At 37.2% G+C, this 13,683-nt stretch overlaps 1 protein-coding gene across 3 annotated transcripts in view; it reads left to right on the top strand.

Annotated features, from left to right (window-relative positions):
- The first annotated feature begins 455 nt into the window (after positions 1–455).
- Positions 456–13,683, top strand: part of GOSR1 (golgi SNAP receptor complex member 1) — a 50,242-nt gene continuing 37,014 nt past the window's right edge. The window contains exons 1-5 of one of the 3 annotated variants that reach the window (XM_007123566.3): positions 456–583; positions 2,921–3,035; positions 8,761–8,848; positions 9,223–9,330; positions 13,262–13,353. In XM_007123566.3, coding sequence (XP_007123628.1) covers positions 553–583; positions 2,921–3,035; positions 8,761–8,848; positions 9,223–9,330; positions 13,262–13,353 — 434 coding nt within the window. In that variant the 5' untranslated portion in view covers positions 456–552. Of the gene's footprint in view, positions 584–2,920; positions 3,042–8,760; positions 8,849–9,222; positions 9,331–13,261; positions 13,354–13,683 lie in introns of all 3 variants that reach the window. The other 2 variants (XM_055090251.1, XM_007123565.3) reach the window with 2 other exon arrangements.

The raw sequence follows: 13,683 nt of genomic DNA, 5'->3' as shown, positions 1-13,683 counted from the left end.
TTTTAGATTTGGCGGCTGGGAAGGAAAGAGGGCTGGGATTCTACCATAGACAGAGGAAAAGGCAGCCAGTGGAGATGAGCACATATATCAGAGATGTGGGATAATGGAGCACAGGAGGAGGTAGCATGAAGAGGTTGGTCTTGGGAAGAAAAGAGCCTCTGGCTTGGAGAAAGAGGCTGACTGAAGATGCACATTTGAGAGAAGGTGAAGGAAACAGGTAATTGCGTCTAAGGATAACTTTCTTCTCAGCCTGGGAAGTCCCTGTTGGAGAGGGGATAAGCCCAGCTGAGGGCGATGATGTAGGTTTAGGGCGCGGAGAGCGGATACCAACACCAGAAAGGCAGATGTTCAGGGAGTGTCAGGTGCTAAACCTGCAGTTGTCAGTCTCGCTGCTCAAAAGGTGTAAAATGATTAATTGACCGCCAGGTGGCGGTGTCTGTGGAAGCTCACGTATCCCATCGGCCCTGGCGCCAAGCGGAAGAAGGCGTGGAAATGACTCTCTGGCTCGCACCGCCTCTACTCTCCTATCCCGACTGACGTTGGACAACAGAGATGGCGGCAGGAACCAGCAATTACTGGGAAGGTGAGGGGAGACTTCTGTGTGCGTCTCGCCGAGGGGCAGAAGGGCTGAGCGAGGACGGGTCTTGGCGGAGGCAGCAGGGGGAAGAGCCTGGCTTCCGGAGCGGCCGAGTTGACGGGCAGGGCTGGTCTAGTGCGAGCCGCCGGGCCTGGGGGCTGTAGAGACCGTGCGGTCTGGGGAGGGGACTGACCTGAGTGGTAGCGGGACTTGGGGCAGGGGTTGGGCAGAGAGGGCTGAGCCAGGACCGAGAGGAAGAGGGTTTGAGTCGCCGGAGGAGAGCTGGGTTGAGGGGGGAGCGGAACTCGGACGAAGGGGGTTGGGTGTGAACTCTGGGAGGAAACGAGTGTTGAGCGAGAAAATGCCGAGTCCAGGAGACTGGAGGTGTCAGCGCCTTAGAGTTGAGGTCAGTGTTGGGCAATTGAGTAGGAAAAGAGAAAGGAGAAACTTGTCAGTCCGGTCCATCGAGGGAAGTTGTGTGAGCGGAATGTCTCCCTCCTGTTGGGTCCCCTTGGCACCTTCAGGTTGAGACTTCGAGGATTGGGTGTGGAGTCGCGTTTGAAGGCAGAGGAAATAACTTTACTCTCTGGTCTGGAAATCGGTTTTGTTAAAAAGAGAAAGTTGAGAGAACCAGTGTGAATTGTAATTATTGCATTGGCTTTACCTCTTCTACCAAAAAACCATCTTGTGACTTGACAAGGAAGTTTATTTAATTCCTGAAAGTATGGTTTGATAAAATGGGCTCATGTAAAACTCATTCCTGGACCATGAGGATAAGCAGAGATCAGAGAAGGCTGACCTTTTTCTTTCAGTTGTCTCTTTGCTTTACTGCAAAATAGAAACTACTCTCCGAATCCCTTTTCTTTTTTAACCTATTTCCTCTTGCCACCCACCGAAGCCTCTGGAACCCACCACAAATAGCAATATTGTCACTATCAGCCACTTGGTCTAAAATATTTAATTCTAAGGTCATCCATACTTGCTTGTCATACTTTCAAAATGCTTTTACTTGATGTTTTCTACTACAGAGTAGCATGCTTATAGTTTAAAACATGTATTAAAACGGTTATTTGAAATGTGTGTGCTAGCTAGAAAATATTTTAAAATTATGTAGAAGTGGCTATTGGTATCTTGAACATTAGTCATTAGGCTATACTTTCTTGAAGCGTCATGCTATAATAATTATAGCAGCTTATTATTGCAGCTTATTATTGACAGCCTACTTTGTGCCAGGTGCCTTAGACACAAGATTAGTAATGCATAGGAAAACCCTGAAGGTAGGGGTTTAAAAAACAAAAAGCAGAGATTCATAGGTTAAGTAGATTGTGAATAAATCAGAGCCAGTTCTCAGAACTTCAGAACTTTAGGCTGAGCTGAGATTCTAACTGAGGTTTGGTCTCTGGGAAAATGTGCTCCGCTGTATTACCTGCATGCTGCTTCCTACTTCTGGTTGCTGATAAGTATATTGAAATAATGTTTCATATTCATATTCCTGAAAGATGAGATTTTTATACTATGCATTCTGTATTTCAACCCTTTTATTTTGACCTCTACTTCACCATGAATGAGAGTATTCACATCTAGTTATGGGCTTCCTCTCACTCAACCACCTTAGATGCCAAACCATTATACCAATTTCTCTGCATGCTTGTTTGCTTCTGTTCTTTAAAAACTTACACTCTTATTTCTGTTTTACTTATATTTGACCTTGTCGGTAGCACATCATTTACTGTCAAACTCATCCTCTCCAAATATCTTTCAGTAAGCTTACTGAAAGACAGTTTTTTAAATCTTTGTCAGCGATTTTTTTCTTTACACTCAAGCACTTACTCACTGTACTGTTAAGAATTTCATAAGCTTAATAAAGCTTTGGAACATAAAGAGATAGGAAAATCCTTGTCAAAAACAGTGATGGTTTCTTTTTTATAAAGTTAGCTGGTAAATTGATAATTTAATGCTTGTCATAAACCATACTCAATTCCTTTGTGATTTGTATTCTCTTCTATTTTCCCCTGAATTAAAATTAAAAATTTTAACTATTGCTATATAAATAATTTCAGGGATGTTAGAACAGCATTTGTTGTCTAGCTGTCTTTGGGATAAAGCTGAAAATTTGCATTTCCCACTGTTTCTCCCCTTTTTGCCTCATCTGAAGTTTAAATAAGTAACAATTTGCTTTCCTGGGTAAGTGTTTGGTTTGCTTCTTTTAATACTTTTCTTTAAGGGAGACTCTAGATATATGATCATTTTCATAGTTTGTTTTCTTCAGAAAAGTTGTGTGATTTTTATATCTACTGATGGATTTTTTGTGTCTAATTATTTGCTTTTGTAATTTTGTTAAAGATCTCAGGAAACAGGCTCGACAGCTGGAAAATGAGCTTGACCTGAAACTAGTTTCCTTCAGTAAACTATGTACAAGTTACAGTCACAGCAGTGCCCGAGATGGAAGACGCGACAGGTATAGGTACTACCACATTCTCTCTATTATGCCTTAAACTATATAATGTTTTTAAAGCATTAAAAAAATAAAGTAAAATATATAACTCTGTAACTTGGTCTATTGGTAAATTTTTGGTATTTTATTTTTTGTTTTTGCCTTTTTTTTTTTAGTGATTTATAAAAATTCTTCTTAGTTCTTGAGGCGAACATTTATTTGGGATCCTTAGGCAAAGACTGTTGTTGTCAGGAGAAAAATGCTAAGGCTTAAGAGTGAGTTGGCAAAAGAAAAAAAAAAAAAGAGTGAGTTTGCATCAGAAATAAGCCAGTATAAGGAAATGTTGCTTTGCCCACATTGTATTTCTTATATTTTCTGATTGCTAAATGGATCTGAGAGACTACTCAAATGCACAGTATACCTACTGCTATTTTGGTGTTTTAGAGTTAATCTAATGCAGTATGTATCCTCACTGTTAATGATCGAAGCTCTTTTAAATTTTGGTTCTTTTTTGAGAAACTGGTATACTAATATTTTGAACATATTTAAGTGTATTCTTATCTTTGAAACTCACTTTAGGCCATCCACTCTGTTTTGAAAAATATTAGGAAATATTTAAGACACTTAGGAAGATATAAAGAATGATATAATGGATCCCCATGTGCCTATCTCCCACTTCAAGAAACAATCATTACCAATTCAGTTGAAGCCCCTGATGGCATCCCATTTTCTCCCTCTGGGCAATCTCCATATATTTTTACTACATATATATTTGTGTTCCTGAACAATTCATAATAGTTATTTTGCAACTTGCTTTTTTGTGTAACATTATTTTTGAGATTAAGCTATGAATACATTTCACTCTAGTATATTCATTTGCTGCATATAGTATTACATTGTATGCTTGTATCAGTTTATTCTGTAGATGAATGTTGTTTCTAATTTTTGCTTATTTTAATAATTTTAAACACAAGAGTGTTCATCATGCCTCAGGTACTGTTTTTAAGAGCTTTATACAAAGGCTGCTGGGAACATTTTTACTTATTTTACATACCTTCTTGAGGATTGGTGGTGGGTGGGATATTTTTTCAGCTAGTAATAATAAAAACAATAAAAACTGAGCTTGGATTTGAAACCAGATCTTTCTGTATCCTGAGCCCATGCTCCAAACCTTTCTATGTACATTCCAACAAAAGACTTATTTCAGTACTATAGCCAGTGTTACTTCTTTTTACAAGGTCACATGATTAAAGAATTAAAGATAGCAGGGCCAACATATTGACTTTAGGAGCTAAAAGTAAGCTATTGGCATGTCACATAGCTTTGATTGCAATGCATTGCTTTCGGCTTGCCTTTATTTAGCAGGTAAAGAGAATGAGGAATGTTCTTTTCTATGAGTAAACTTATTTTATCACTAGAAAGCATTTTTCCTGAATTTAAGTCTCCCATTTGACTATGCCAGTGAGTATACAATTTTCAAACTCCAAACTGTTAAGAGATACGATTACATGATGCTATTCCTGTGTTCTCTGTGTATCATGATCTTAATTCAGACACACCTTGTTTTATTGCGCTTTGCTCTATGTGCTTCACAGATATTGCATTTTTTTACAAATTGAAGGTTTCAGCCCTGTGTTTAGAAGTCTGTTGGTGCCATTTTTCCAACAGCATTTGCTCACTTCGTGTATCTGTGTCACATTTGGTAATTCTCGCAACATTTCAGACTTTTTCATTATTAATATATATTTCTTATGGTGATCTGTGATCGGTGATCTTTGATGTTACTTTGTAATTGTTTTGGGGCACCACAAACTGCACCCGTATAAGATGGCAAAGTTAATTGATAAGTGTTGTGTGTGTTCTGATTCCTCCGTGGACAGGCCCTTCCCCCATCTCTTTCCCTCTCCTCAGGCCTCCCTATTCCCTGAGACACAACAATATTGAAATTAGACCAATTAATAACTACAGTGACCTCTAAGTGTTCGAGTGAAATGAAGAGTTGCACGTCTCTCACTTTAAATTAAAAGCTGGAAACGATTAAGCTTGGTAAGAAAGGCATATTGAAAGTCGAGATAAGTTGAAAGCTAGGCCTGTTGTGCTAAACAACCGAGTTCTGAATGCAAAGGAGAAGTTCTTGAAAGAAATTAAAAAGTGCTACTCCAGTGAACACACGAATGATGAGAGTGAAAAGCCTTATTGCTGATATGGAGAAAGTTTGAGTGGTCTGAATAAAAGGTCAAACCAGCCACAGCATTCCCTTAAGCTAGGGCCTAATCCAGAGCAAGGCCCTAACTCTTCAATTCTGTGAAGGCTGAGAGAGGTGAGGAAGGTGCAGAAGAAAAGTCTGAAGCCAGTTGAGATTGATACAAGAGATTTACGGAAAGCAGCCATCTCCATCACATAAAAGAGCAAGGTGAAGCAGCAAGTGCTGATGCAGAAGCTGCAGCAAGTAATCCTGGAGATCCAGCTAAGGTGATTAATGAAGGTGGCTACACCAAATAGCACATTTTCAGTGTAGACAGAACAGCCTTCTATTGGAAGAAGATGCCATGTAGGACTTTTATAGTTAGAAGTTGATGCCTCAAAGCTTCAAAGGACAGGCTGACTCTCTTATTAGGGGCTAATGCAGCTGGTGACTTTAAGTTGAAGCCAGTGCTCATTTACCATTCCAAAAATCCTAGGGCCGTTAAGAATTATGCTAAGTCTACTCTGCCTGTGCTCTATAAATGGAACAACAAAGCCTGGATGTCAGCACATCTGTTTACAACATGGTTTACTGAATATTTTCAGCCCATTGGTGAGACCTACTCTCAGGAAAAAAGATTCCTTTCAAAGTATGACTGCACATTGACAATGCACCCGAGAGCTCTGATGGAGATGTACAATGAGATTAATGTTATTTTCATGACTGCTAACACAATGTCCATTCTGTAGCCCATGGATCAAGGAGTAATTTCAACATTCAAGTCTTATTATTTAAGAAATACATTTCTATGGCTTCCATAGATAGTGATTCTTCTGATGGATCTGGGCAAAGTCAGTTGAAAACCTTCTGGAAAGGATTCACCATTCTAGATGCCATTAAGAACATTCATGATTCATGGAACAAGGTCAGAATAACAGCATTAACAGGAATTTGGAAGAAGTTGATTCCAAACCTCATGGGTGACTTTGAGGGGTTCAAGACTTAAGTGGAGGAAATAACTACAAATGTGGTGGAAATAGCAAGAGAGCTAGAATTAGAAGTGAAGCCTGAAGATGTGACTGAATTGCTGCAGTCTCATGATAAAACTTGCACAGATGAGGAGTTGTTTCCTGTAGGTATATAAATTTCTTAAAGGTGAATGGTTTCTTGAGATGGAATCTACTTCCAGTGAAGATGCTATGAAGATCGTTGAAATGACAACAAAGGATTTAGAATATTACATTAACTTAGTTGATAAAGCAGCAGCAGGGTTTGAGAGGATTGATTCCAATTTTGAAAGAAGTTCTACTGTGGGTAAAATGCTATCAAACAGCATTGCCTGCCGCAGAGAAATCGTTCACGAAAGGAAGAGTCCATCAATTCAGCAACTTCAGTGTTGTCTTGTTTTTTAAAATTGCCCCAGCCGCCCCAGCCTTTAGGACCCTGATCAGTCAGCAGCCATCAACATCAGGGCAGGACCCTCCACCAGCAAAAAGATTACTGACTGAAGGCTCAGATGACAATTAGCATTTTTTAGCTATAAAGTATTTTTAAATTAAGATATGTATATTGGTTTTTTAGAATAATACTATTGCAGACTTAATAGATTACAATAAATTGTAAACATAACTTTTATATGCACTGGGAAACCAAAAAATTAGTGTGACTCGCTTTATCGAGATACTTGCTTTATTGTGGTGGTCTGGAACTAAACCCACAATATCTCTAAGGTATGCCTGTACTTTTATGACTCCTTTAAAGGGGAAACTTCTCAAAAACATTCCCTCAGAAATTCTACAACAAATTGGAAATGAGTTTGTGGAATTACTTCAGCCTCACTGTCCCTTTTAATGAGAAACGTAGAGCCATGAGGACCAAGATCCAATGTGCATTCTAAAGTGTTTTGTTTGTTGCCCAGGTTGAAAGCACATCATAATGAATAAACTCAGTGATGACCAGAGGTTTCTTTCAGGAGTAATTTTTTTACTTTTTGTATTTTGAGAACTTTATGGTTTATGAATCACCATGTACTTATAAAATGAATTAAATTTAACTGAATCTTAGTATTGTGGAGAGTATGTTTTTGACCTTTTCCCTGGACTCATACCTCCCTGAGAATGGTGAGTGTAGAGCTTGCCTCCTCATTCATTCACCAAGTATCTAAAGAGCATCTACCATGTGCCAAGCACTATTCTCAGTGATAGGCATATATCTGTGAGAAAGACATAGGCAGTTTTCCTCCTGACGGAGCTTATGTTATTGGCCCATTGTTCTTTTTCGTATTTCTGGTAGGGGAGGATCTGTATTAGTAGTATATAGAGCATTTCACATGGGCATGTTCTAAGAGATAAGCACAGAACCTTGGGTTGCCTCTGACACATGATGAAGAATGAGATATTTTAAGGCAAATAAATTAAAATTTTTAAAGAAATAAAAATTTGGACCTAGTTAAACATCCTAACATAAAAATCCTCCTTATTGGCTATTTCACTGCTTGTTACTATTGCTGCAGATTTGTATGTGGAAAAGGGAAAGAGCCAAGGTAAATTTACCATTAAACTGGTTGTTTAATCTTTTCATTTACTGCACCCAAGCAACTGTCACAGGGCAAGAAAAAAGTCTTCAGTAAGGTTGGAGAGCATAGTCATTTCCTGGTATTTATCTGCGTTCAGTATAACCAAGATCAGTATTGAGCTGCAGCTGCTCATATGATAGTATATACCACTTGGGACCTAATGAAGGTTAATGGTTTTTCAGAAGAGACAAATGAAACTTTCAAGACATGTGGTTTTAGCGTTTGAATTTGTCAAACATAGTTTCACTTGTAAAAAGTTAGGATTGACTATTAAGATTTCAGAAGACAGTTAAATACATTTTTGCAAAGCAAAACAGAAACAATTATGTCATATAAGTGGAAATGTAAAGGATTGGTATTAAAACTTCCCTGCTGGATGTGGCTATCTGCATTAGACTTAAAGCCAGTTCCTGATTATTTAATAACTATTTATCTAATCTGTGGATTGTTTAAATCTCAATTTTATTTCATCTTGGAAAGAGTCATAGAAGGAAGAGAGAACTTAAATTAAGGTTTCAGGAACCATAATTGAGGTAAAAATTTTAAAGGTTATTCCTCACAGAGCTAACATAATCTGTAATACATTTTATGACTCCTCTTAGATGCTGTACTACATACATAGGTCTGCAGTTACATTTCACATAATTTGTTCTTTAGATACAGCATTTAATTGGGCACTGCCATAGCTTAAGTTACTTTCATTTGGGAAACAGTAAGCAAGCATTTAGAATTTCTTTGCATTATTAAGATTGGATGTGTTAAAGCTTGGGACAGTCTTACATGCAATTATATTTTATACTGAATTTAATACTTAGGATGTGTGATCTTTATAGAAAAACTTCTATAAAAATTATAACTTCTTATGAAACAAGAAGAATGTCTCAGGGGTTCCACTTGACCTCTTTAAGAATAGTTACCTTATTATTTTAAGTATATTTTAAAGGATTAGGTTTAAGTAATGGATACTCTTTATTTGAACTTCTCTTCAGCTCTGACACAACACCCCTTTTAAATGGATCAAGCCAAGACAGAATGTTTGAAACTATGGCGATAGAGATTGAACAGCTTTTGGCAAGGGTAAGTACCTTCTGTTAAATGGCTGTTTTGCTAATAACTGTGTACCTGTTAGATATGGTACTAGATTATATTAATGCAGACATATTTATTGAAATCACCCTTTCATTCAAGATGTGTGCCTCCCCAGGCCACTTGAATTTTGATGACAGCCATTCCTAGGTCCTATGGATGTTATTTTAGCCTTTATGGATTATTTTGGGGAAATACTGAATCCTTGCCTGCTGTCTTCTTGGTTTTGTTTTTGTTTTTTGCTGTTAGCCAGAAAGGCATATAGGCATATAATTTACTTTTATCTCTTTACAGTGCTTTCTAAAATATTTTTATTGGTTTTCTTTTTCTTTGTTTCTTTTTTTTTTTTTTTTTTTCTGTTTTAGCTTACAGGAGTAAATGATAAAATGGCAGAATATACCAACAGTGCCGGTGTCCCCTCCTTGAATGCGGCATTGATGCATACATTACAGCGACATAGAGACATATTGCAGGTAGTACATTGGGCTTGAGATTGTTATGTTATTATAGGAAGTTTTAGGGTTTTTTTTACTCTGTGAATAGAATGTGTTCACGTGTAGGTAGGGGAACAAAGGGAAAAATCTTGTAAGAGGATAAATGCCATGCTATAGAAGTTTGTCCTGTTTTACTTTTTTTTTTTCTTGATATTATAAAATTCTGAAAATGGTTAGCAGCTCTTGCTTTTGCCTGGTAAAATTGAATAATATTCATCAGTAGGTAAGTATACTTCTACTGTGGGAGATCTTGCTAGCTAGCTGAAACAGTGAAATAGCCAGTGGTCATGCATAAGCAGTCATATGGTAGTTTAGAGTATACTTTCATCAGGCTTTGAAGATAACATGGAAGAGAAGTAATTTACTATATTTATTGTATTGTTTGAGAAAAATATTAAAAGTATACCAATAAAATGAAAAAACTTTTAAAGATTTACATGGGAGATGTTAAAAATATAGTGGTACAAATAGGAAGGCAAATTTTTTTTTTTTTTTTTTTTTTTTTTTGGCTGTGTTGGGTCTTTGTTGCTGCGTGCGGGCTTTCTCTAGTTGCGGCGAGCAGGGGCTACTCTTCGTTGCAGTGCAAGGGCTTCTCATTGCAGTGGCTTCCCTTGTTGTGGAACACGGGCTCTAGGCACGTGGGCTTCAGTAGTTGTGGCACGTAGTTTCAGTAGTTGTGGCTCACGGGCTCTACAGTGCAGCCTCAGTAGCTGTGGCGCACGGGCTTAGTTGCTTCGCGGCATGTGGGATTTTCCTGGACCAGGGCTCAAACCTGTGTCCCCTGCATTGGCACGTGGATTCTTAACCACTGCGCCACCAGGGAAGTCCCCAAATTTTTTAATATTGAAAAAATTCAACCATTTCTAATTTTTAAAACTTGTTAAAAATAGGACTAGAAGGATACTTTATTTACCAAATGCAAAAATGTGTACATCAGATTAAAATCTGTCATAATCCTTAATAATAAAGCACTAAAAGCTTTCCCACTGAAAGAAAAAAACAAGACAAGGAGGGACTTCCTTGGTGGCTCAGTGCTTAAGGAGCCGTGTGCCAATGCAGGGGACATGGGTTCAATCCCTGGTCCAGGAAGATCCTGCATGCTGTGGAGCAACTAAGCCCATGTGCCACAACTACTGAGCCTGCGCTCTAGAGCCTGCGCACCACAACTACTGAGCCTGCATGCCACAACTACTGAAGCCCGTGCGCCTAGAGCCCGTGCTCTGCAACAAGAGAAGCCACTGCAATGAGAAGCCCGCGCACTGCATTGAAGAGTAGCCCCTACTCACGGCAACTGGAGAAAGCCCATGTGCAGCAACAAAGACCCAACGCAGCCAAAAGTAAATAAATAAATTTATTTGGGAAAAAAAAAAAGCAAGACAGGGATACCCACAATCCCCACAGATGTTTAACATTGTTTAGAAGTTCTTGTTTGTTCAATTACACAATAAAAAGAACAAGATATAAATACTGAAAAGGGAGACAAAATCTGTATTCTGTGGTAATGATAAGATTATATAGCTAATACAAACCAAAAAAACTAACTAAAAAAAAAATTGGAAACATTCAGTAAGTTGATAACTTATAAAATTAATATATAAAAGCAAGTAGTTTTCCTACACACAAACAGTAATCTGTTAGAAGGTACAATGGAAGAAACTATAAAAAATTTTATGTACAATTTAATAAGAATGTATAGGATTTATATGTATAAACTCTACTGAGGAACATAAAAGAAGGTTTACTCTGCTTTTGGATGGGAAGATTTCTCTCTAAATCAGCCTATATATTGAATGTTATCCCAGTGGAAATAACAGGGGTTTTTGTTTGTTTCATTTTTTTTTTAAAACAGCAAAATGATACCAAAGTTTATTTGGAACTATAGTCATATAAGAATAACCAAGAAAAAAACCCATGTGAAAATGAAGATAAGTAGTAAAGGATGCCTAATTCTGCCACCTGTTAAAACCTGTTAAGAAGCTAGAATAATTAAAACAGTTTGATTCTGGAGAAAAAGTAGACCAATAGAGTAGAGTTCATATATAGACTCAAACATGCATGAAAATTTACTTTCTGATAAAGGTGCTATTTTGAATCAATGGAGAAAAGAGGGATTATAAAATAAATAGAGCTGTAACAATTCGCTAATTATTTGAGGGGAAAAACCCCTCAATTTCTATCTCATTCCTCCTATCCAGAGTAAATTCCAAATGGATCAAAGATTTGTATGTAGAAAAAAACAATAAAATTTCAGAATAAAGCATGGGTGAAATTGTACATTTTGGGGTAGTAAAGGACTTTCCTAAGCAAGACCTGATATCAGAAACTATAATAAATGACTTAATTTGCTTAATATACAGAGATAATAGAAATAAGAAAAAAGCCACCCAGTAGAAAAAAGGGCAAAGGATATGAACTTGTTTACAGAAAATGAGTGGCGAAAATCATAAAAATATGGTTAGCCACATTCCCAAATGAAAATATACAAATCAAAATGAGATATGGAAAAAAAAGTGAGATATGATTTTTCACCTGTCATGTTACCAAATGTTGAAGCATTTGTAACCCATTGTTGGCAAGAATGTAGGGGAATGGGCACTCATCCATTTGCTGGGCATGTAAGTTGGTGTCTTTCTAGAAAGCATTTCAGCACTATCAAATTCATATAAGATTCTTTGACCCAGGTATTCTGCTAGGCATTTACCCTTTAAATACATTTAGTTCAATAAAATATATACACAAGAATGTTTATTGAAGCTTTTTTTTTTTTTTTTTTTTTTTTGGCGGTACGCGGGCCTCTCACTGTTGTGGCCTCTCCCGTTGCGGAGCACAGACTCCGGACTTGCAGGTTCAGCGGCCATGGCTCACGGGCCCAGCCGCTCAGCGGCATGTGGGATCCTCCCGGACCGGGGCACGAACCCGCGGACCCTCAACCACTGCGCCACCAGGGAAGCCCTGAGCATTTTTTTTAACAGCAAAAAAAAAAAAAGTCAACTAAAATGTTTATCAGCAGAGAATTTATTAAATTCCTATAGTCATAATTTAAATATTAAAAAGAATGTAGATTTCATTTTGCTGTTATGGAAGGATTACCTGGTGCTTTATGAACTACAAAAAACAAGGTTGCAGCAGAATATAGTATGATTTCTTTAGCATAAATGAAAGAAATAATAAACTTGTATATGCAAAAACATATTTCCTGAAAGAAACTGAAAGAAAGTGATCATAATATTAAGAACTGTGGAGCAAGATGGTTTTTACTTCTGTTCTTTTTGGTGCCCTTTTAGTTCATGGTATCCCATGTTCATGTATTATTTTTGTTTTTAAAGGGCTCTCTGGGAGGTGGCATTATGTTTTTTATCTTTTTTATATACCGATCTGAATTTTTAAAAGTAATGAATACTCCTTAACTTAAAAATATGGTAGAAAAAGAAAGGAAAATATTTAAAAATTATTTTATTCTTTACAACTCTCTTATTTCTGTTCTTCCTTTGATTAGTTTAGGAATTAAATTTCTGCAGGAGTTCCAAAAATGTGAAATTTGAAAATAAGCCCCATTGGGTGCACTGATGAGTAGAAGGAGCCTCTTAAGTTTTATCCTAGGCTATTTGAAGTCATGTTATCTGAGAATTATTTTTGCTTTACAATTCTGCTCTATAAGACAAGGTACTAGTGGATACAAAGGATAGTGATTTAGTGGCACTATTACCGTAGCTCCAAATTGTTTTCATTTGAAAGAAGTTGGTTACTCTTCAGGAAAGTGATTATAATGTTATTTTTACCTCTTGGCAATTTGATTTCTTAAATAGCAGTTTTCTGGGCAGAAATTTGTAATATAACAATACATAACTGGCTCAATAAGATGAAAATTTATAGTTAGCTAGTGTTGATACTGGATGTTGATTGATTGCAGGATTATACACATGAATTCCATAAAACCAAAGCAAACTTTGTGGCAATACGGGAAAGGGAGAATCTCATGGGATCAGTACGAAAGGATATTGAGTAAGTTACCTTTTATATTTTTTTGTAGGATGTTTATTCAGAATCAGATTTAGAGTATATCCATGATTAACAGCAAATTGAATAGCAGAGCCATGGTTTAGATTTCAAGGTTTCTAATTTCCATTTCACTGTTCTTTAAACATTGCTGCTCCAATATAGTCCTAATCTACTTTGCTGGTCTTATCTCCAGTTTCCCCTAGTTTTATCATTGGCTCCTGCCAACCTTGACTTTCCTGTCTTAATTCAAAGTCCAGTTTAGGTGATGTCTTCGTGAGTTTTTCTCTGATCTCCTACCACCCACCTTAAGCATTATAACGTTACCAATAACTG

The sequence above is a fragment of the Physeter macrocephalus genome, chromosome 14 (genome assembly GCF_002837175.3).
Source record: "Physeter macrocephalus isolate SW-GA chromosome 14, ASM283717v5, whole genome shotgun sequence".
NCBI classification, from domain to species: domain Eukaryota; kingdom Metazoa; phylum Chordata; class Mammalia; order Artiodactyla; family Physeteridae; genus Physeter; species Physeter macrocephalus.
This window is presented reverse-complemented; position numbering and strand designations above follow the sequence as displayed.